Source organism: Morchella sextelata (assembly GCF_020137385.1).
Source record: "Morchella sextelata strain SCLS chromosome Unknown scls_8, whole genome shotgun sequence".
In the NCBI taxonomy this organism is placed as follows: Eukaryota; Fungi; Ascomycota; class Pezizomycetes; order Pezizales; family Morchellaceae; genus Morchella; species Morchella sextelata.
The window spans coordinates 1233005-1254222 of NW_025408623.1; the positions used below are offsets into that span (position 1 = coordinate 1233005).

The 21218-nt window shown below is 43.9% G+C and overlaps 3 protein-coding genes across 3 annotated transcripts; 2 read left to right on the plus strand and 1 right to left on the minus strand.

Moving 5' to 3' along the window:
* Positions 1–1677: 1677 nt before the first annotated feature.
* On the minus strand, positions 1678–7036 carry H6S33_012539 (uncharacterized protein; the record flags this gene model as incomplete). Its single annotated transcript, XM_044843900.1, has 14 exons — positions 1678–1819; positions 1884–1899; positions 1971–2018; positions 2077–2110; positions 2190–2855; positions 2913–3048; positions 3108–3442; positions 3505–3522; positions 3585–3692; positions 3747–5206; positions 5264–5644; positions 5695–6661; positions 6726–6931; positions 7006–7036. The coding sequence occupies 14 exons, from the start codon at positions 7034–7036 to the stop codon at positions 1678–1680; spliced, it is 4548 nt and encodes a 1515-aa protein (XP_044695188.1).
* An 8014-nt stretch (positions 7037–15050) lies between these two features.
* On the plus strand, positions 15051–15593 carry H6S33_012540 (uncharacterized protein; the record flags this gene model as incomplete). The annotated part of the gene is made up of 3 exons (XM_044843901.1): positions 15051–15134; positions 15208–15405; positions 15510–15593. The coding sequence occupies 3 exons, from the start codon at positions 15051–15053 to the stop codon at positions 15591–15593; spliced, it is 366 nt and encodes a 121-aa protein (XP_044695189.1).
* A 3648-nt stretch (positions 15594–19241) lies between these two features.
* On the plus strand, positions 19242–20215 carry H6S33_012541 (uncharacterized protein; the record flags this gene model as incomplete). The annotated part of the gene is made up of 3 exons (XM_044843902.1): positions 19242–19542; positions 19691–19932; positions 19991–20215. The coding sequence occupies 3 exons, from the start codon at positions 19242–19244 to the stop codon at positions 20213–20215; spliced, it is 768 nt and encodes a 255-aa protein (XP_044695190.1).
* Between the last annotated feature and the right edge of the window lie 1003 nt (positions 20216–21218).

The following is a 21218-nucleotide window of genomic DNA, read 5'->3' on the forward strand; positions in this document are numbered from 1 at the left end:
CATACATACAAACTCGGAAGGAGCTCCCCCAAAAGAAACCTCCGACAATGCACCATCGGATAACCCGGGTGCCACTGTAGATACAACTTGCAGAGTAAGCAAACATGTACCGTATCTCTTTATCGCCTCTCTAAACAAACCCACCTCCCAAGCAAGCCACCCCTCGGGTATTCCCCTAGCCGGCGTCTGATACTCGGTACAGGGATTCGCCAACCCCGCCGCCGCCGCCGTCGTCTCGGTGTGACCACCAGGTCCGAGCGGAGGACGTCTCGTTTTACGCAATGGTAGCCTTGGCGAGGGGATGAGTGTGGATAGCGTCATCAGGCACCGGCAGGGGTTGGGGGCTGGCTGGGATGGGTCATTGATTAGAGTAGTTTACAGGGTCATTGATCAGAACCGATTACAGGGGTGGTTGTTGTGAGTGAGTGAGTGAGTGAGTGAGTGAGTGAGATGTGTAGAGTGCCTTGAGTGTGCATAGATGATTCAGAGGACGCGAGTGCTGGGTTGTGATTGTTGGGTCAAACAATGGCTGGTGTGCAAGGCGCTAGTTAGAGACAACAGCGAGTACTTAGAAGAGACAACTGTAGTTAGTATCACGTGATGACACGTGATGGATAGTTGTAGCTAGATCATGGCGACAGAGTGTCATCACTGTATAGGATAAAGTAAGAGGGGAGGTCTACCGAGACTTCTCCTCTCATCATCAATCAAGATAGATTAGAATCTATTACATGGTGGGTGTGTCAAACATCCCAACAGCTAACGGTACGAAACTCTTGAGCCGCCACCGCCGCCACTGCTGCTGCTGCTGCTGCTGTCACGTCATTATTGGGAATGAAAACGTGTTCTTTCTGGACCATGGATTCAGAGGATTCTACACATCAGGGTCCCCCATGGGGTGTTTCAATCATTGCCTAAAACTGTCGAGTGATATTTGGTGGGTACAGACGTCCACGAATACCCCCTGTTGATAAACGAGGAGGCTCAATCGGATAGGGGCGTCTGGCAGCCTCCTGCTCGTCCTGTATGTGTTTGCGTTCTGCTTGGTCACCTGTGCCTTGTATGTGGAGTAATAATAATAATTTCTGTTATGGTATGTAGCTTTCCTTATGTATTTCATTGACTTTGTAGGTTCTGACCATAGATTGGTTATGATTTCTTCATGAGGTATAAAGAGACCATAGTTGCTTGAATTAGGTAGTATCAATCACTGTTTCAACATCTATTCGCAATCAACGTCTGAAGTTGCGCATTTCACTAGGATTTGATGGATACATGTACTGTATGTTGAAAGAGCAATAATCAACTATATGTTTAAAACGGTTTGGTTTCCATCCATCCACTCCATTGGCCCTCATAACACCTTCTCTCGACAACGCCACTACCTTCAAAACATACAAATTAATCATAAAAAGTTTTTTCTCCGCTCTTGCACCAAGAAACAGAGAACCATGATATATATAAACTTCTAACAATCCCAAACTTAGGAAAAAAGAAAAGAGCACCCCGTAGGCTCAGAACGTAAAATAGTCATAAAACCCAGACATTCGTACAGAGAATAAGGTTATAGTGGAATAAATAATAGTGCAGCCTAGGAAGAGTAAAACGAGACAAACAGGAAAAGAGATGAAATCAAAATGATTAAATTTCCTGCTCGATGGGATATTTCTCTCTTACTCAACTTGACGTTGCGCCAGCACCTTCCAACATACCGGCCTCCTTCACCAAAGAATAGAATTGTGATTCCTTATTCTCAAGTAATGCGGCGGGTGTGTCAAATTCAGCCACACGGCCAGCCTGAAGGACAATAATTCGGTCACTAATTCACGTTAGCTTTGTGACCTTCTATTTTATATAAAACTAGAGAGATAAGCGTTAATCACCTGTCGATGATGGTATCTATTCGTGAAGATTCTAGTCAGCCCTGGTTCAAATAAGTGAGGTAATAATGAACAATAGTAGTAACTCACCTAAACGATGGGCAATAGTTAAAATGGTCCTATCGCGGAATCGGTCCCCTATTATTGAATTACATCAGCCAGTGGAACCACGAAGCTCAATTCCCGGAATGCTTACGGATGGTTCGTTGCAGCATATTATCCGTCTCAACCTGTTTATGGTTAGCTGGGAGCTTCGAGATGAGGAGCGGAGTTCTCCGCGGAGCGAAAAGAATGTCTGGGGGTACTTGCATCTATACTACCCGTCGCCTCATCCATCACTAAGATGTTGGACGGTGTCAGAAGCGCACGCGCAAGATTGACGAGAGCACGCTCGCCAACGGAGAGATTAGATCCGCCCTCGTGTACTCGTGCATCAAGTTTTCCATCCATTGACGAGACCTTTTCCTTGAGGTTCGAAAGTTCCAAAACCGTCCAAAGCTCTGTATCATCATGCACGTTACTGGGATCTAAATTGTCCCTTACAGTACCTTCAAATAGCGATGCATCCTGCGGGATAATAGCCAGTCGTTGCCGTAAGTCATTCAGACCAATAGCAGAAGTGTTGACCGAATCAATACTGATGTTGCCGCTTGCCGGTTCAATGATTCGAAACAGCGCAAGAGTCAAGGAACTCTTCCCCGCACCGGTCCTGCCGACAATTCCAATCTTTTCACGAGGCTTAATGTCCAAGCTGATATCCTTTAGAATCAAATCCAGTCCGGGACGATATCGGGCTGAGTAATTTTGGAAAGAAACTGCGCCATGAGCAGGCCAACTCGTGCTTGGTCTCTGGTTGGGAATAATCTCGGCTGCTTCGCTTGGGAGGGCCGCATACTCAAGCACCCTCTCCACAGAAACGATGTTTGTCTCGACTTCAACGGTTTGCCGAACGATCCAATTGAGAGATTGTGTAATCTGTCAAAAATGATCAGTCACATTGTGTTTTTTTTAATTCCGAAGTTCGAAACTCACCTGCAGGGCATAGGATAGGGTAAGTCCAACCATTCCCGCCGAAAGGTTGCTTCCACTTGCAACCGCAGCGATGGCAAAGCCTGCAGCCCCAAGAATAATAATTGATCCGATAAACTCCAAGCGTACAGCCAACCATCTACAAAGAGAGAATGATTAAAATATTCACAATATCTAGCCAAGAAATGAAAAACGCACCTGTTTGCGTTGATGGACGGGAAGTAAGCCCGGAGGTTGGCATCAACCCTCCACTCGTTTTCATTTATAAATCTAGACTGTTGCTGATAAGCTCGAATGGTAGAAATGCCTCCCAAAGACTCTTGAAAGTGGGCGTAGATTGGACTTCTTGACACGCTATCAAGTCGCTTTAACTCTCTTGACGTGCGCAAATAATACCGTTGAATATATAAGTACAGACATCCGAGTGGTATGACGAGGGCGACAAAAGGAGGCGTCGCTACCGAAATTATTACAATGGTTGCAATTGATTTGGCGCTATTCTGGAAGAGCATATTAAAACATCGGCAAAGCACCTATGGTAGACACTATTAGCGAAAGCTCAAATATAACGGGCTGAAGCAGTCGGAATTCAAACCTCGTCAATTCTATAGATCTAAAGCGCGATATAAGTCAGCATCTAATACCTCAGCAAAAATCTCGCGAATCTATACATACATCACTGGAAAATCGATTCAAAATACGACCTGCAGGCGTAGTCTCAAAGAACTGCATGGGGCTACGGAATATAGCAACAGCCATCTTATCGTGCATTTTTCGTGCGGCCTAAATCATTATGAGCAAATGAAGGAAACTTTCGAAGAATCTGTTGATACTAACCTCGACAGCACAGAAAACCCAAAGGATCATTGTTTGAAGAACAACAAGGGCGGCAGCACCGATTCCAAAAGCAAAGTAGATCCCGATATACTTACCGACATGTGCATTCTCCCGCTTTTCGCTGTTCGACTCGGCCCATTGCTTGAGCCAAACATTTCCACCAACCGATGCAGCTTGAGCGCCAAGAAGGAAAAGCATATAGACCGCAACGGCAAACAAATTACTGGCCTTTGCGTATTCTCCATAAACACTCCACTTGACCTTTCCTTTCTCAGAAAACTCTTTTCCCTGAACTGTTCGTTTGATTGTGCCATCCTCCATATCAACCACCCTGCGCCTATCTTTGTTGAAACTTGCCGCAGATGCCCTTCTAAGAGACATCCGTCTGTTTTTCTGTTTTGAGGCAGAAGTGGTGCCAAGTTCAGGAACCTCATCTTCCTCGCTCGAGACTTCTTGAGACGTGCCAGGTCCAGTGCCAATGATTGTTGAAGAGTCGCTACTTTTGTCATCAACCTCTTGATCGCGTGAATCCTTCATATGACGAATGATGTTATAAATGCCGCCCTTCATAGCCATCACCGAGTCATAGTCACCAGATTCAACTATTTCGCCCTTTGTCAATAGATGAATGTAGTTCGCCTCCCTCAAGACTGGAATCGAATTCGTTGCCAAAATTCTTGTTTTTCCAGCCAAGAGTCCGTTTTGGCCGAGAACGTTGTCAATCAAATGCCTTCCAACATGTTGATCAACAGCAGAGAGAGGATCATCGAGTAAATAGATATCAGCCCTAGCATAGACCGCACGTGCAAGCGTAAGTCTAGCCTTTTGACCTCCGGATAATGAAATTCCCTTCTCTCCAACTTGTGTTTCATCGCCATCGGGAAGTGCGTCAAAGTCCTCCAATAGAGCACAAGCTCTTACCGTCTTTTGGTAAAATTCGGGATCGAAACGGTGTCCAAAAACAATGTTTTCCCTTACAGAAGCGTTCATAACCCATGCTTGCTGAGCAACGTAGGCAGTGGATCCCTTCAGCACAACCTGGCCATTAACCTTCCACAAATCACCCAGAAGTGCCTGTAACAGACTCGACTTCCCTGCGCCGACCTTTCCAAGGACGCAATTTAGTTCACCTTTGTTCGCAGTGAAGTTGATGTTGTTTAGCGCGTTCTTACCAATTTCGGCTCTATTCCAAGTAAAAGTTCCATTAGTAACTCTAAGAGCCTCCTCTCCGATATTAATTGCTGGAGTCTCGCGCACAACCGCATCAGATTGAAGCTCTTCAGCAGTCAAGAATGACGTGATACGTCCTACAGCTACGCCTGCTTCGACCACAGCCGTGATGACCATGGGAAGAACGGAAAGAGGGAACGTAAGAAGGTTGAATAGAGTCAACGCAGGAAAGACAATTTCGGTGGTCAAAGGCTTATCTTGTGTAAAGACAAAAACAGCAAAAGTCGAGCCTAAAATCAAAAGTAAGTTCCGTGAGCATTTACCTTAACACTAGATGGAATACATACACGAGACCAAGAATGGGGTGCTCGACCAAGTGAAACTGGAAAATGCCTGAGCAACGCCGATTTTCTTGAGAGTGTATAGCTCTTGATCATTTCTGACGTGATCTAATTTCGCTTTGAAAGGTGTACCCCAACCATAAAGCTTAATACTTTTCATGTTGGCCAAAATCTCCGTCATCAAACGGGTACGGGAATCTTTGTTCTTCATTTGAGTTTTCTGGAGTTTTTTCATGAGACGAGCGATAATGCCATTGATGGGGATCATAACAAGCATTGCCGCAATACCCGCGAACATGCTGGGCCCTAACAATTGATATAGCGAGAGCATACATAGCACAATCTGAAATGGGGCACTCCAAAGTTGTTGTCCGTATTGGGTTATATCTGTGAATTGTGTTAAGCTGATATCGAAATATTATGGTGCTGGTTCTTACCTTGAAGTCTCTGGGTGTCCACAGCCTGCAAATTGACAATTTCTCCGGTAGATTTTGCAGCTCGCCCTTCGTTTGAGAGTCTCATGCTCTTCTTGTATATTGCCGCCGTTAAACTACTTTTAATCCTCATACCTGTTTCAAATGCATATTGGAAGTACTGATGTAAAGCGACTGTTTGAATTAAACTGGTCGCGAACATCGCCGCGGCAATAGCGATACCTCGTACAAGAGGCTGCGGGTCATTGCCAAAATTATATGAGGCAACAAAAGAAATTACAAGCCTTAGTAGCTGTGGTTGTGCGAAGGCTAAAATATCATGAACAACTTTGAAGAGTGCTCCTTTGAAGTAGGGACCACCAAATGCAGTGAAAAGGGCTATCCAGATGCTGGGGTTTTCCTTCCGGAGCTGAGTCTCCCATGCCTGGTTGAAATCATCGCTTGTAGTAAGGGTGCTATCACTTTTTCGGAGGCTCCAAAGGTCGTCTTCCGTCAAAAACTTACTGTAGCCTTCCTTCATGATAGGCGTCATCCAACCAAAGGTGAGCCTAGAGAAGACATTTGCCGTCTCAATCGGACATTCGTTTTCTACTTCCTCGTCGCCAATTTCACCATAATCGCTCTTTGATTGAGGTACCATCAATTCTAACAGGAACACGGCAATTCCCGCGGCCTCGATGACTGCCAAAGCTACGAGTCGCGGGAGATGACCATGATCATCGCGGAGAACCACCGATGAGCGTAGTCTTATTCCATGAACGATGATGAAAAAAAGCCAGTAAAACAGGAGTACGCCATTTGCAACTCGAGATCGGTCATATTCAAGATGGTGAATGGCAAAGGCAACGCCTAAACCAATGCAACTGAGAACTGGTGTCCAAAAGCTTATCTCATGGGGCCATGAGGGAGAATATCCGATTTGTAAGGAGGCAAGCAATGCTGTGGCAACGATTGTTACCCCAACCAAGATCTATATTGTAAATTTATTAGTATGGATATAGAGGCTGCTACGGGGTAGACGACATGTCACTCACCAACTTTGACCAATATCCCAGATTCTTCCCACCAATATACCACCAGCTATCCTCTTTATTCTCGCTGGGATACGCTTTCTTGCGGGAGAGCCGGAATATCTGAAAAGATCCGAGAACAATCACGGCTAAACTAATAAAATCGATGGTGGCATCAAGAAAGCAAGGTGTAAAATCACTTCTGCCAGCGGGAGACAGAGGACCCCATCCTACGTGGACCAGGAAGTCAGTTTATGTTATGGGTAGACGCGACACAACATTAAGACGCGAAACAGGTACCAACCTTCAGGGTCGCCACAGAAAGCCCCTCCCATCTATCACCAAACTCCAGATAGTAGCAACAACAAAAAATCTTTAAGCCGCAGGACCAGAGTGTCGTTAATCGCGCTGAAGGAGATCGCAAGTTCCCACGGTTGTTGGAAGTTTGGTGAGAAAGTGGTGTTGTCGAAGGTTGGTGTTGAACCCAACTCACTGGCTGAATGAAGGAAAGATTAAGAAGAAGAAGGCGCAAGAGGTACTACAAATACGCAAAGACAAAGGTGAAGAAATTAACCAACGATCCTGGATACTCGTCTCTTAACGATTACACAAAATACTCCGAGAGGGCATCGCTTTTCACCGCGACGTAATCGGTTGTGCGACCCTAGCTATACGGCTTAATAATACTTCTTTTTCGTGGTCTGTGCCGCGTTTCTGACGGGTTCCCTTTGCCGATTTCTAGCACTGGCGATTTCTAGCACTGGCGATTTCTAGCACTGGCGATTTCTAGCACTGACGAATAGCCGGCATAACTGAACTCCGGTGGTAACGCCGAAAGCTTTTAGGTACTTCCAAAGGGTGAAAAACTGAGCACAGTGAGTCAACTTTAACACGGGCATGTCACACAAATCGCACTGCACATGTAGTCATCTTCTATCCATCGACCTCCTCGACAGGTTTATTCCGATTCCTGGGAGCTCATGTAGGGCATTCGGTTTCAATCAAGTGAGTGGGATTTTAACTCATATTTCAGGGCTGAAACAAAGGAGTGCATCGTACAGGTGCATGGGGAAAGGCCAACATCCGCGAGTCAGTACAAGCATTACTTCACGTTTTCTACGTAACACATCGCATCGACGATATTAGATCTTCAAACAACTTAAATTCCAAATGCCCCTGTCTTCACCAGGCAAACCAGATGCCTGGTCCGCACTTACATGCTTACACATGTCCGCCAAATATCCTCCAATCAATCACATGTGTGTGTCTACTATTGCATATGTCACGTCATATATTCTTCTGATACTCTATATATGGGGTGCATTGTACCTACTACCTACATAATATGTAGGTATTCAAGTCAGTCGATTTACGAATCGGTACAATAAGAACCTGATAAATTACAACCAAAAATACGAAAACAAGAGAAGAGTATCAGATACTGGACTAAATTATCAATTGGCTTTCATTAACATCCGGTACTAATCAGCCAAAATTGATCTTCTTTACGATATGTGTTTGTTACACAACTCAAGCGATCTCAATTAAGTGCTACGCTGGGTTCAATATATCACGCAACATTCAATTCAGGTCTGAAACCTATATTGAGCAGCATAATACCTGAGTCACTAATACAATAATTAGTAATCCACGATTTACTAGTGCCAATTAACGAGCCAGGTTCGATTGTCTTAATCCAATCATTGCACAACCTGGGACCCCTTTAATTTTATACGGTATGAGTCCTACGGACAACAGAAATACACCATCATTAACCATCGGCATGATTACTACTACACCTTTCTAGTACCCACATACTACATGTGCAGTCCGATTGGCTCATTAAATCCAGCAGTAATACCATAGACAGGGAGTTTCCTTAAAACACTCTCCACAATCCTAGTCTACGCTCAAGTCTAGACGGCCTTGCATGTAATCATCGTTTTTCGACTAACTAAATATAAGCTTAAGCTTTTATTCATCCTCTTTAGGACTCTTGAGCCATTTTATTCGCTGTCCCGTGGTATATACGCGTACGATGTTTCAAACCAACGCACAGCACGTACATGATATCTACATGTATCTTACTTCCATGGGCTTCATTACCGCTCGAATAGAAACTAAGATAATTATAAAGGTGGTTTTATGCACTCAAAATTTGGTTTATCTCGGCACTTTCATCATCCTCTCTCTCAGGAATATCAGTTGATTCTGAATCTATCCTAGTAATCTGAACATATTGTGCATATTGAGTACGTACTGAAGCCCGAACGTTGGCCAGTTGAGGAATCTCCCTCGAGCTCACCGGTCAGGAAAGCTTTTCCGACGGACTAGAGTTGTCCTATGGTGTCAAACGGTTAGAATGCACATCACATATGTGCCGGGCTTTGAGCTTACATCCAAAGGCTGTCTGGGTAGGACTTTCGCGCCAGCAAATTGCACAGTGCTTCTTGAAGAGTCAGAAATGCTTGTCTAGTCGATCTTATGTTCCAGGTCTGAGAATACGTGGGCACAGTTGAAATCTAGACATAGGCGCATAAACACATGTACCTCAAGCCATGTAGACTTTGAGGAAGTTCGTTTATTGAATAAGACCTAGGCTATGTACCCGCGAGCTTGAGGATCGCGTCATTCGATGGTGAAGGTATCTCGAAATCAGTCTCGCCACATTTCTTACACGCGATAAGCATTTATAAGAAGGCTTTATGAGACATTAATTACAACAGCAATTTAAATACGGAAAACAGGTTCTCCTCTCCATGTATTGTTCATGGAATTCATAGTCATAGCTAGGGCACTACAAAATCGTTAACAGTCCCATAAGATCATATTCAATACCAAGAAAATCCTGAAACTAGAAGCTCAAAAATAAATCGAGACATTTAGGATATATGCTATCCTGATCATTCGAATTTGCGGCACCAGTCAGGAGTGTTAATTATAAAATATCCGTGCAGACGGAATTATACTGGAGCCGATATCAATGGATTAAACGAACACACCCAGAACTCTACATACTCTATGTCACTGCCCTCTAGAAAAGCCTCATCTTTACCTTCTCGAGATCTCGTTTGTTGATAATATGGGTTCCTATTTTGGTGGCCAGAAGATCGGTCTATCAAGCTGTCTGTATTTCACCGTAACACGATTAAACCAAAGAAACATATAATCCTTGTCCTCGAAGAATTGATCTGGATCTGGGCCTGGGGCTTCATTTCACATGTTTGTCTGGGTGATGAACATATTAACACTCAAAGGGCGGGGTCTGCTATATATGGCCCCTGCTATCTCCCGTACAGATTCTTACTCGCCAAAAAGATCCGTCCAGATATCTAGAGATCATTCCATAATAAATCTGGCTTCTTTATTCTTAGGCCGACAGTCCGCTTTGAAATGCTGTCAACTGGATCAGGTATATACAGCTTGATTAGGTTTAATTTGCACTGGATTTGAACTCTTTTTTGAGCCAATTGACAGAGAAAATCAGAGGGGGAAACGGGACTGGCGGCCGTATACACTTGATCCTGTTAGGAGGACAGCATTGCAAGCAGGCCTAGACTGCCACCCTAATTATACATACTTTATTTGTTCGCTGATAAACATCGCCATATCATGCATAGCCAGAAAATCGGGGTATTATCTAGCGCTAGCCTCTCAAACACTATAGGTCAGATATCCTATCCTGGCTGTGTCGCTTTCTAGTTCTTCCTAGGCGAGGGTATAATATATATATGTCCCGTCCCAGTCGCAAACACTGATTATTGGCCAATGGGCCATAATTGGTGAACGAGCTCTTATTTTTCGCTTACAGGGCATTTTGCTATATAATTCTCATCTTTTTCGGCGGAATTAAAGTTGTTGGCCCTAGTTAATTAGCTATTTATTAAAGAAATATTTATTTGCACTACTTATGTAGCCTTAGGATGGTGGTATATCGGGGGCAAGGGTACATACATGTAGGTAGAATATATGTATTCTTTGAGTTTCTTAGTTGTTAGGCGATGGCTTTTGGAAGTTAACTATATATGTAGATAATATTAACAATCACCGCTATATATTAGTCGAATTTGGTCAAATTCTAGCAGGCATTGGCCAGCTGGACAGAAGACCAGTGACTGTTTGTCAAATCTCAGGAAGAATTTGTCAATAGGCAATATTTGTCGACAGGATGGCCAGTTAGGTAATGGGTCGGCCTGTTAGCCAATGTGATATACTCGTGACTGGAACGGAACATATATGTAATCACCACCTCGCATTGCCCTAGCCCTCGCCCTCAACTACTGCATCGTCATGTCATGCATTACTTACCTCTTTGTTTATAGTTCCCTGCGTAAAGAAACCACATCCGCAATCACAACCGCAATTCTTTAATTGTATAGTCTCAAGTTTTCAGCCCGTTTAGAGTGTGCCTTACCATACTCTACAGCGAGCCCTAGCTGCCGGCTCTGGCTGAAAGGTTCTTATTTTGACTGGATCCATGGAATAGCGATATCTGATATAATCATATTAAGGACCAGTACTGTGGCGGCGCGGGGAGATCTGGACCATTGATCTAATTCAATTCTTAAGCTCGGAAATACGGAAATTCCTCGAATCTAAGTACTTTTCGGTGATATGGCTCTTCCGTTGCATTTGGCAGAATAATATCCTGCAATATCGATCATTGACACCCTGTTCGAGCCCATTCCGTGAGCATGCTCCGGGAGCTTGAGCTCGGGCTCTTTGAACCTCTGTTTTCAAAGGGTCGGATCGTTTGATCGACCACACGATATCCCCACGATGATGCGCGCAAATGCATAGAAATAAATAAGTCAGCATTCGAATTGAATCACGAACATGTTTGAAGAGTTATCATATACATTCAGAGCGAACAAAACTGTGGGGGCTGTGTGACTTGTACAATTGTAAGACTATAAATAAAAGAGTCTAGGCATGAGACATGTATTTGGTGCTACAGCGAAAGCTTGCTGTAACGGTTGCTATAAGGGTAATCTCACTATAAGGGTACCATAGCTAACTGCATATACCTTTCGGTCGTTTTTCTTTGGTCTTCAGTAGAAATACTCTCTCTATAAGGGTAATCTCCCTATAATTATACCGAATTCCGGTCCCTAGAGTAGCCTTGTAGCAAGCTTTTGCTGTAGTCAGAATTTCTGCCGTGGATATAACTATATGTCGCGGGCTTTATTATCCCAACGACGTAGTACCCCACCGGCCTCATGCCATTAACCCCTCAGAAGATAATCACTACTTATGTAGTACATATAGTACTTTGTTTACTGGCAAAAATTACAATGGAAGTAGTAACGATAAAATCTCAGCGCTCTGAAAAGTAGCCAAATTTTCAGTGCTTAATACTTACTGAAGTGGTGGATTTGGCCCGATACCCAGTGGAACGCAAAGTTATTCCCACAAAATTAAAACAGATCTTCATGTCGATAAGTCCACCTCACAACCAGATAGTAAGATTCCGTATATTAACGAAATACCTCCTAGGGTTAGTTATGGAATGCTTCAAGCACAAGGGACGATATCGGGTATCGGTAGCGCGAGCTACAATTGCAAGTCTTGATTCTGCAGCGATATATAGTAGATCTAGAGCACTGTCACAGCGCGCGCATTCTGTATATTACTACTACCACAGCAATCTCATAGTATGTAAAATACGTATCGCTGAGAATAAATGGCTTTTTTCCTCCCTTCTCCCCCGTGCTTACCTATATATCCACATCTTACAATACTAGTACTGTGTTACCGGCTCCACACCATCGTTCTTATCTGAAGGGGGGTTCTTCCTATTTTGATACTGTAATTGAAAGTGAAATCGGATGTGTTTAGATAAAAGCCAGTCGAATTGTATCTGAGCTCCGCCATCACTACAAATAAGTAATCACTATATACAGTCGAAGTTGTTTATATAAGACATGATTTGCTCGACTATAGGAAATTGTGTAGATATTGTTGGAAGATACTCCTATATTATATGGGGCGGTAAATGTGTCAAAAGTAATTTTACCAACGGTAGTAAATTATTTTACCACCGGTGGTGAAAATAATACCAGTATTTATACCTATAATCCCAATTTTTATGATAAAAGCACAGACCTTTTGACCAAAAGGGGCCATATAATGCCAATATATATGAAAATTGTCCACCAGTGGGAAATTTTCATAGGTTTTGGCATTAATGATTGAACATTTACTTATGTAGTATAGCGCAGCATAAAGACCGAAACCCAGTGTTTATACGGTAGGAAATGTACTAATGTAGGATAGCGTGCAGACACAATGACTGAAATCCAGTGCTTATACCACCGGTGGTAAATAATTTACTACCGTTGGTAAAATTACTTTTGACACATTTACCGCTCCATAATATTAAGACCGGAATTTAGTCCGTTCCACTATTGCATGCATAAATAATGTCGTTATGGAGATTATGCTATGATAGGCTATCTGAGATGATCTTCGGAATCGAACAAGAGCGCCTAAACACAATTACATAAAGGGGTTGATCCAAACTATATACGAGCCTAGTATCAATTAGTCCCAGGATACCTTATTCATATTCGCCGTTTATAGCGATATGGCCATGGCTAATAACTTTATAAGTGTTGATCCGCTTCTCCCGAGCTCGAGTTTATAGAACTTGATAAAGTTGACGCGTAATCAATGGAGAGACCAACGGACTAGTATTCCGCAATACTAAAAAATCATCAGTTCGGCGGCACTGAGCCCAGGAGGATTATATGGAAGGTGATCAACTGCTGAGATAAATACCATCATGTGTACATGTATACTAGAGTAGGTTGTATCTGTCAGTAATGATTTTCATAGCTGAATATACTAGTGGCTAACTGACCTTTATCAAGTAATGCTGTATCTACATAAATCTCGTTTACGTGTCTAGGTTGTTCTTATATCGAATTCTACAATCCGTATCTAATTCCTAGAATGTAATCAGACTTGAACCCCTAGGCTGTATTTCATTTTCCATGGTGAATTTCATATCCTGATCTTCAGGCAACTGCAGACGGTTCCCCAAGCTTGGTGTAACCCATGATTCCAATCGAGCCCAGCCTGTCTATTCAATTGGAACATGCAAACAATCGGTCACAATCGCAGGGATTTCAATCACATCGCCACAGCCACACATCTGTATTCATGAGGAAAGGAAGCCCATTGTGCTTGAATGGTTTAAGTATTCGATATAGTAATCGCATTATTTCTGTTGTCATGCATGTTAACAGTAAAATGAATATATCAGAAACACTGTGACGAGATAACGTCGTTATACCTTGACAATAGATCCTTGTATAGAGCAAATGCAGGTACAACCCCAGGACCCTCATGTAATCGCTCGGTTCATTATCCGGCCCAGAGATTAAACAAAGACCGACAAATCAAGAGGAAAACCCTGAGATGTCGATAGTACGCCTAGCTTTCTGTTGGTTCTAGAATGCTTCCTTCTAGATGATGCAGAATGAGTTTGATTGCCAGTGCACCCTAGCCTGGACCATGCTATTCCATTTGAAAGTTGAGATCCTATCAGCATGTATCGTTTAGAATGCAGGTGTGGTCTTATGGGTGTACAAGAGCCAGTCGACGCTGGTCAGCACAGACTTCTTGGAGTACAACGAGACGTAAGGATCGCATGTGTAGTACTCCGTGTACATGTAGTACATGTAGGCACTATTGGGCTCATACTTCCCTCTATCCATTAACAAACGTATAAAAAACGCACCAAAGCTTCATCTATTAAGATACGAAGTAGATATTCATGTAGATACCAAAATTTCTCATGTTTCCTAGCCACCAGCCCAATGTACATACAATTAGTACTTATGCAATGATCCTCATAAGGTATCACTCGTATTAAGATCCGCTTTGTAGTTCGCTGCGAAAATTACTAAGTTTCAATCATGTATTTGCCGGAATAATCACGCATAGAAAACGTACATGTATATATACGCTTTAGAGCCACTTCACTACTTGAATTAATCGTATATTTAGAGGATTTATCTTTGATCATGATAGATCTACAAGTGCCTCTCCTTCGAAACAAATGAGAGCCCTGACCCTACAAAAGAAAGCCTCACCCTGGTAATAAGAGTGGGCACTAGCTGAAGTCAAGTTTACAGGATTTTTGCCTTCATAATTTGCAACACCAAAAAGTACACCAAATCAACATGTATCCGTTGGACGCTTCATAGGCTCAGGAATAAGGTTTTGGCCATCCTAAAGCGGAAATCTTAGTCATCCAACAGCTCGAGGTCCGAGCGCCAGAGGTACAACACCTTGGACCCTTTCAACTCGAGGCTTCTTCATCAACCACTTTGAACAGGAACAATGCCTCCTTCTAACTTCGTCACCACAGGCCAATACCGTAATTTAAGAGCGTGTATGGTTTGTTCGATTGTTCAAACTCAGCAGGTACGCCACGCCACTTCCCATAATCAGGCCACGTTTTCCTACCGAGGTGCTGACAGCAGCTGTGCTTGTCCAGAGATTTGTCAAAGAAGGATGTCCAAACTGCGAAGACATGCTCCATTATCGTGGGCAGGCTGATTTGATTGAGGACTGCACTTCCCCTGTGTTCGAAGGACTGATCTCTATGCGAGAACCGACAAAGTCATGGGTAGCAAAGTGGCAGAGAGTCGACACGTTTGTCAAGGGCATGTACGCGGTGAAAGTCAGCGGAAATGTGAGTGGGGGAATGGGATTTTCGTTAATCATGGCGACTTTGGGGGCTTGTTGGTAGGCTCAGGACTAAAGTACAGATTTGGCTAACATCAATACCGAATACAGCTCCCAGAAGAAGTCATCCAAATGCTCGCCGATAATGATATTGAGTACCGACCGCGTGATGGCAGTGACAGTGCCAGGGAATAATTTTCACTTTTCACTTTCTCCCTTATTATGTAGTTATGCCTAATTCACCCTTTTTTTTTTAAAAAAAAAAAAAAAAAAAAAATCTTTTGAGTGTGCTATACACCAATAAAAATTATCCTGAGATTGCTTGAGAGCTAAGCTTCAATAACACTTGTCCTATTGCATTTACCCGCAATCCCCGGGTTAAAAATGGCGAATTCGATGTGATCTCACTAGTTTAGTTCTCGGTTATGTGCAACGTTCTAGAGGCAGAATTTTAGCAACTCGGATCATTGCCGCTAACGACCCGGGGGTGAATGTTTTGTACCGGCATCGTATGTATGTGGGGTCAGCTTGTTGGAGTGCAGACACAGATACCCTCTACTCTAGGCACATGCATCGTAATTCCAAAACCTGGTAAAAAAAAAAAGAATCTGTAGGAAAAAAACAAATTTCATCAGAAAAGGACAACTCAAACCCAGGTGACTGTAACACCACCAAAGTTTTGGCATACATCATCAAACTGGTGCCTGATTATATCAACTAGCTAAGAAACTAATTACATACAAACTTATACTCTAATCTGAATATACGCGATTTCAGCCTGTAGCACTCGGTTTAAGGTCACCTCCTGAGTGATATGCGAATGCTGTGTACAGTTAGTTACAAGTGGATCGGTCATCGAGGCCCAACCAAAAAGAATTCTGGACTGTGATGCATGGAAGATCACGTCTTGTGTTCCCTTATGCCTGACATGATGCTTCCTATCTTGTATTGGGAAAGCCAAGCTTTCAGCCATATGTGCGAATGTATTTCTCCGATCAATGGTGTTCAATTAGAGCTCGAGCTCCAGCCACGACCGCGGCCTAGAATCAAAAGATTGCCACTTCTTGACTCCCCTGCAGCTGGTACCTTTATTTTACCCCTTATGCCATGCGGAGGTTCTTCCGTACCACGAATCAATCAAGATACGTACCACGATAAAGTACAGTACAGTACCATGCCCATGAGAATAGGAAACGTAATTCTTTCTTGTTTTTTTGATCATTGATCACCTACACAGTGCTATTGCACTTTAAACGCATGAAGATTGAATTGATATTGCAGCTCTATACTCTATATATACAAGAATTAGAATAACTCTTGACAAAGAGAGATTCGATCTTAAAGGACCGAAATGTCTCTGACGTGAGGGAAATGATAGACACAAGATTTTCCCACTCGCGAGCACGAAAGTTCCAGCATACTCTATATTGTCCCATGTGATTTCTCGAGCCTGGCGCGGAATCTTACATCAATTATATACTGCTGTCAAATTTGCTTAGAACGGCTGTTGGTATTTCCGAAGCTAAGCAATCGACTTTCGCAGGAAGCCGAAACAATCTAAAGAAGTTATGGCCATTATTTCAGGTTGGCCGTGGCTTGATCATGAAGGACGCAAAGTAATTGACCGACAAGCAAAACCGTTTATGTACTCGAGCTCGTGATCGAGACATTATGAAACCTGAATGATAAGTCTATGAAGTAGATGGCCCACATAGTACCTTGCACAATATACAGGCATCTTAGTTTCCGTTGGGGGGTTTACAAGCTCTCACCAACTAACTAGTATACATGAGAAACAATACTCTCAGCCTTGCACTTTCCATTTAAGGGACAATTTGGGTTCGTATCTTTAAAAATTTCTAGTAGTCTCTATCGTATGTATCTACCAAATTAAGGTCATCACGAGGACCTTGGGAGACTCGAGGCCCGCGCCACTCTCACCCAATAAAACACAAGCTGCAGTTAATATAATTTTTTTATCCAGTCTCTCTTACTATCCACCCTTGCAGAAAGCTCCACTTTGAATCATGCAGGTTTCTCTCCCCTTCAAGTTTTTCCTCCTGTCGCAGTTCTTCTCCCGGACTGGAATGGCTGAAGATTTATGCATACCTCAACGTGAACATCCTTAATCCAATCTGTCATACTTCCCCGCTTTTCGGTTCGGAGTGTGAGGAACAAGATAGAAATTTGTTTTACGTGAACTAGTGGAAAAGTGTTTTTTTTTTCTCACCGTGAAACTCCTCTTTTATCATGATCTCGGCGGCACGGCCAATGATACTTTAGTGTATCCAGCAGAGCCAAAATGCATCTCACCCACACACACACCACGCACAGGGGAAGGACCATTCAGGCATCTTTGGCCGCAGTTACCTGCATCAGGCGTTATTCCGGACATAGCTATTGATGTCCTTCATCCACTAATTGTTTCTTATGCACCTCAGCAGCTAGCAGTCGACTGTCCTTGTTTTCCTTTTTTCGGTTACCGACATGCACTCCAGATTCTCGGAGATGTGTTTTTGGGTGTATGAAGCAGGGCAATTCTGTGGGAGGGGGGTGCCAGGGGGACTTTCCCACTTCCCCCCATACCCTGTCTTTCCCTGCTCAGCGGTCCCCTCGGATCTTCTGCCCATCAAAACGACTCTCTATTGGTGCGACGACGTTCCTTGCCAAGAAGCGCGGGGCCCCACTTTTTGACATTCCCGACAGCAGCCACAGCGGGCTATCGTGTCTGTGAGCAGTGCTGACGGTGACGCTTGGGAAAATTGCTAGAGACAAGGGTGCCCCTCGAGTAGAGAGAAGCGAGCACAACGCACAACCCGTATCGTTATCACGGACGTTCACTTCACCGCTCCCTTTTTCTGCTCCCAGTGGGCTTTCTACTCCCTGATATTGCTCCTTCTGTAGAGACATATAACAGCGTTGAGCATAGCTGCGATCGCCGACCCTCATTGAGCAACGTTCCCAATTACCGCATTATCCTCCGTACCACGTTGACTGCGCCCATCACAGCTTTAGTTGATATCCTCATCAGACTGGGTTGCTGAAAAGAGCTCACAAGTATTCTGTATCTGTCCGAAATAACTCTTTGCACTCTCACACCGCTGCTCCCGCCCCCTTATAATTGTTCAAATTGTCATCATCTTCTTTGCCCTATTAAAACTACCCTCTCTCCGTCCAGCGGCTCTCAAAACTACTTTCCCCGTCCCTTTCTTTCCGGTCCCCGATATCCATATCCTCAGCCTCGTCACTTCTTCTCCGTTCATATCAAATTACCTCCCCACACCCCTCCGAGCACCATCAGCACCAGGACCTTCCCCGAATCTTTCAACATCCTCCCCATATCACGCTCTCGTAGCATCTGGAGGTCAGCAGTCATGAAGATCGCGTGCCTACAGGTAAGCAAATACCAGATGGACTCCCGTTCATCCCTATAGTCATGCTATCCGCATAGCCGTTGTGATTGTTGTTTTACCATGGCAGAAACGCTTACATTGCAATTGCCCGTAGTTCAACCCCCAGTTGGGCAATATAGCTCACAACCTCAAAAGAGCGGAAACAATAATCTCTCGAGCTGACCCGGTCGACATTGACCTACTTGTTCTTCCTGAAATGGCATTCTCAGGTGCGTTTTTTTGCCCATTGCCGCAATGATCACATATTCCACCTCCCGATTTTGCCTGCACTTCACATACCTCATCTCATTTTTACCTCGATTTAAACTGGATATAATATGGTTTCACTACCATGTCCCGTCCCTTTTGTGTCGTATGATATCATTTCCCTTATCGCTGGCCCAAAACGCGATAATTCTTTTTTGGCCAAGAATCTGTCCAGCTGACAACCATGTTTTCTTCAAAAACATCAGGCTACAATTTTAAATCCACCGAAGAAATTGAGTTCCATCTGGAACCTACAGCTGCAGGTCCATCTACAGTATGGGCACGATCGATCGCCAGGCGTCTTGGGTGTTACGTGGCACTGGGCTATCCCGAATACTGCGCACATTCTCCATCGTCCCCTCAAGGTTCCATGTCTCGTTATAATTCAGCCGTCCTGGTATCACCACAAGGAAACGTGCTCGTAAATTACAGAAAACACTTTCTGTACACCACGGATGAAACCTGGGCGGAAGAAGGGAAGGAAGGTTTTTTTTCTGGGGAGATGCCCGATGGATTGGGGAAGCTTGCGATGGGAATATGTATGCTCCCTCAGCTATTCATACTTCTCGGGATATACAATTTCGTGGAGACGAGTAGGAAAAGAACATTATGCTGATATGCAATTTCTCGCAGGCATGGACCTCAACCCCCGGCGATTTGAAACGCCATTCGAGAATTACGAATTCGCGCACCATGTACTTGATAGTAAAGCAGATTTGGTACTTATGCCCATGGCTTGGCTCACCTCGCAACCGCAGTCATCTTTAGTAGATCAAGCCCAGGTTCCTGATGCCGACACCCTTGCATATTGGATTCAGCGCTTGCAACCGGTCCTCGACAAAGGCCCTCAGGGACGATCGGAGGAAACTATATTTGTTACCTGTAACCGGATAGGGGTTGAGCGCGGGGCATCATTCGCTGGGACTTCCGTAGTGGTGGGAGTCAGTAAGGGAAACATCAAGGTCTATGGTTGTCTGGGTCGAGGAACGGAAGACCTGCTTGTCTGCGAGGTTCCAGGGCCCGGAAAGAACTCACGGCGAAGATAGACAGGATATTGAGTACGGAAATACGGATAGTGGTAGCACGCCGTTAGATTTGTGGTACGAAGGAGACATGCCGCATGCATTCGGACAAATGGGAGAGAGAAGGGAGGGATGAATCATGAACTGATGCAAGAACCCGCTATTCAAAAATTGGAAATGGCGCGCGGCGGCATGGTAATGCATAAATTTGGGCATTTACGGGTAGCTGGCGGGTGGCTTGACGGCAAGCCAGCCGGGTTCAATATGGAGTACTTGGGGGTGTCATTTGTTTCCTACGGCGGCTCTTCATTTTCTTTTCTTTCGGCGGCAGCCTCCAGCATAGTTTTTGTTTGGTTTCAGTCATTTGTTACAGGCATTGGAATTTTCATCTTGTTTACCTATTTTTAGTCTGTATTCATCATTGTCTTCTTGTAAGATATAGCATCTGTTAGGGGACACGCGCGCGGGAGGTCTGGTCTTATTAGGAAAACGGAGAATAACTAAAGGATCTTCCCTGGTGGAAGTAATCTAATTAAATACTCAATTCTTACTTGTATGTACCTACACTTAACTACATGCATTCGCAGTACGGAAAAAAAAAAAGGAAAAAAAGAAAAACAGAAAATAGCGAAAAAAACAAAAAGAAAGAAAGAAAAGATCAATGTGCATTAATGTATCGCATGTAAGTACATGTAGGTACTTCCTTAATTTCAGGGCCTTGTATCTTGATGTATATATCTCCCTTTAGCTTTATATCTTGGGTCCTTCTCTTTTCGGCCCATCTTTGTTCCACTTCTTCCCCGCACTGCCCCCCACTCACACATTCCCACGATTCCACCCGTTTAAGTGCACTGCACGCACAAGCACGTCATACACTAGAGTACGTACTCTAGTGAGGTCTGACGGAGGTGGCTTTTCGGAATTTAACATCAGCAATTGAGATCGCGATCAAGTGGCTGATGCTTGGACATAGAGCTCAGGGGGGAAGTGCCACTTCCCACCCCGTCTCGTCATGGTGTACGTATATACTGTTGTATGATATGTACAGATCCAAACAGACCATATCAGGTAAGAGCTTAAGATATGATATTTGTAGAAAAACGGGCCCGAGAGAAGAACGAAAAGGGAAAAGTGGAAGT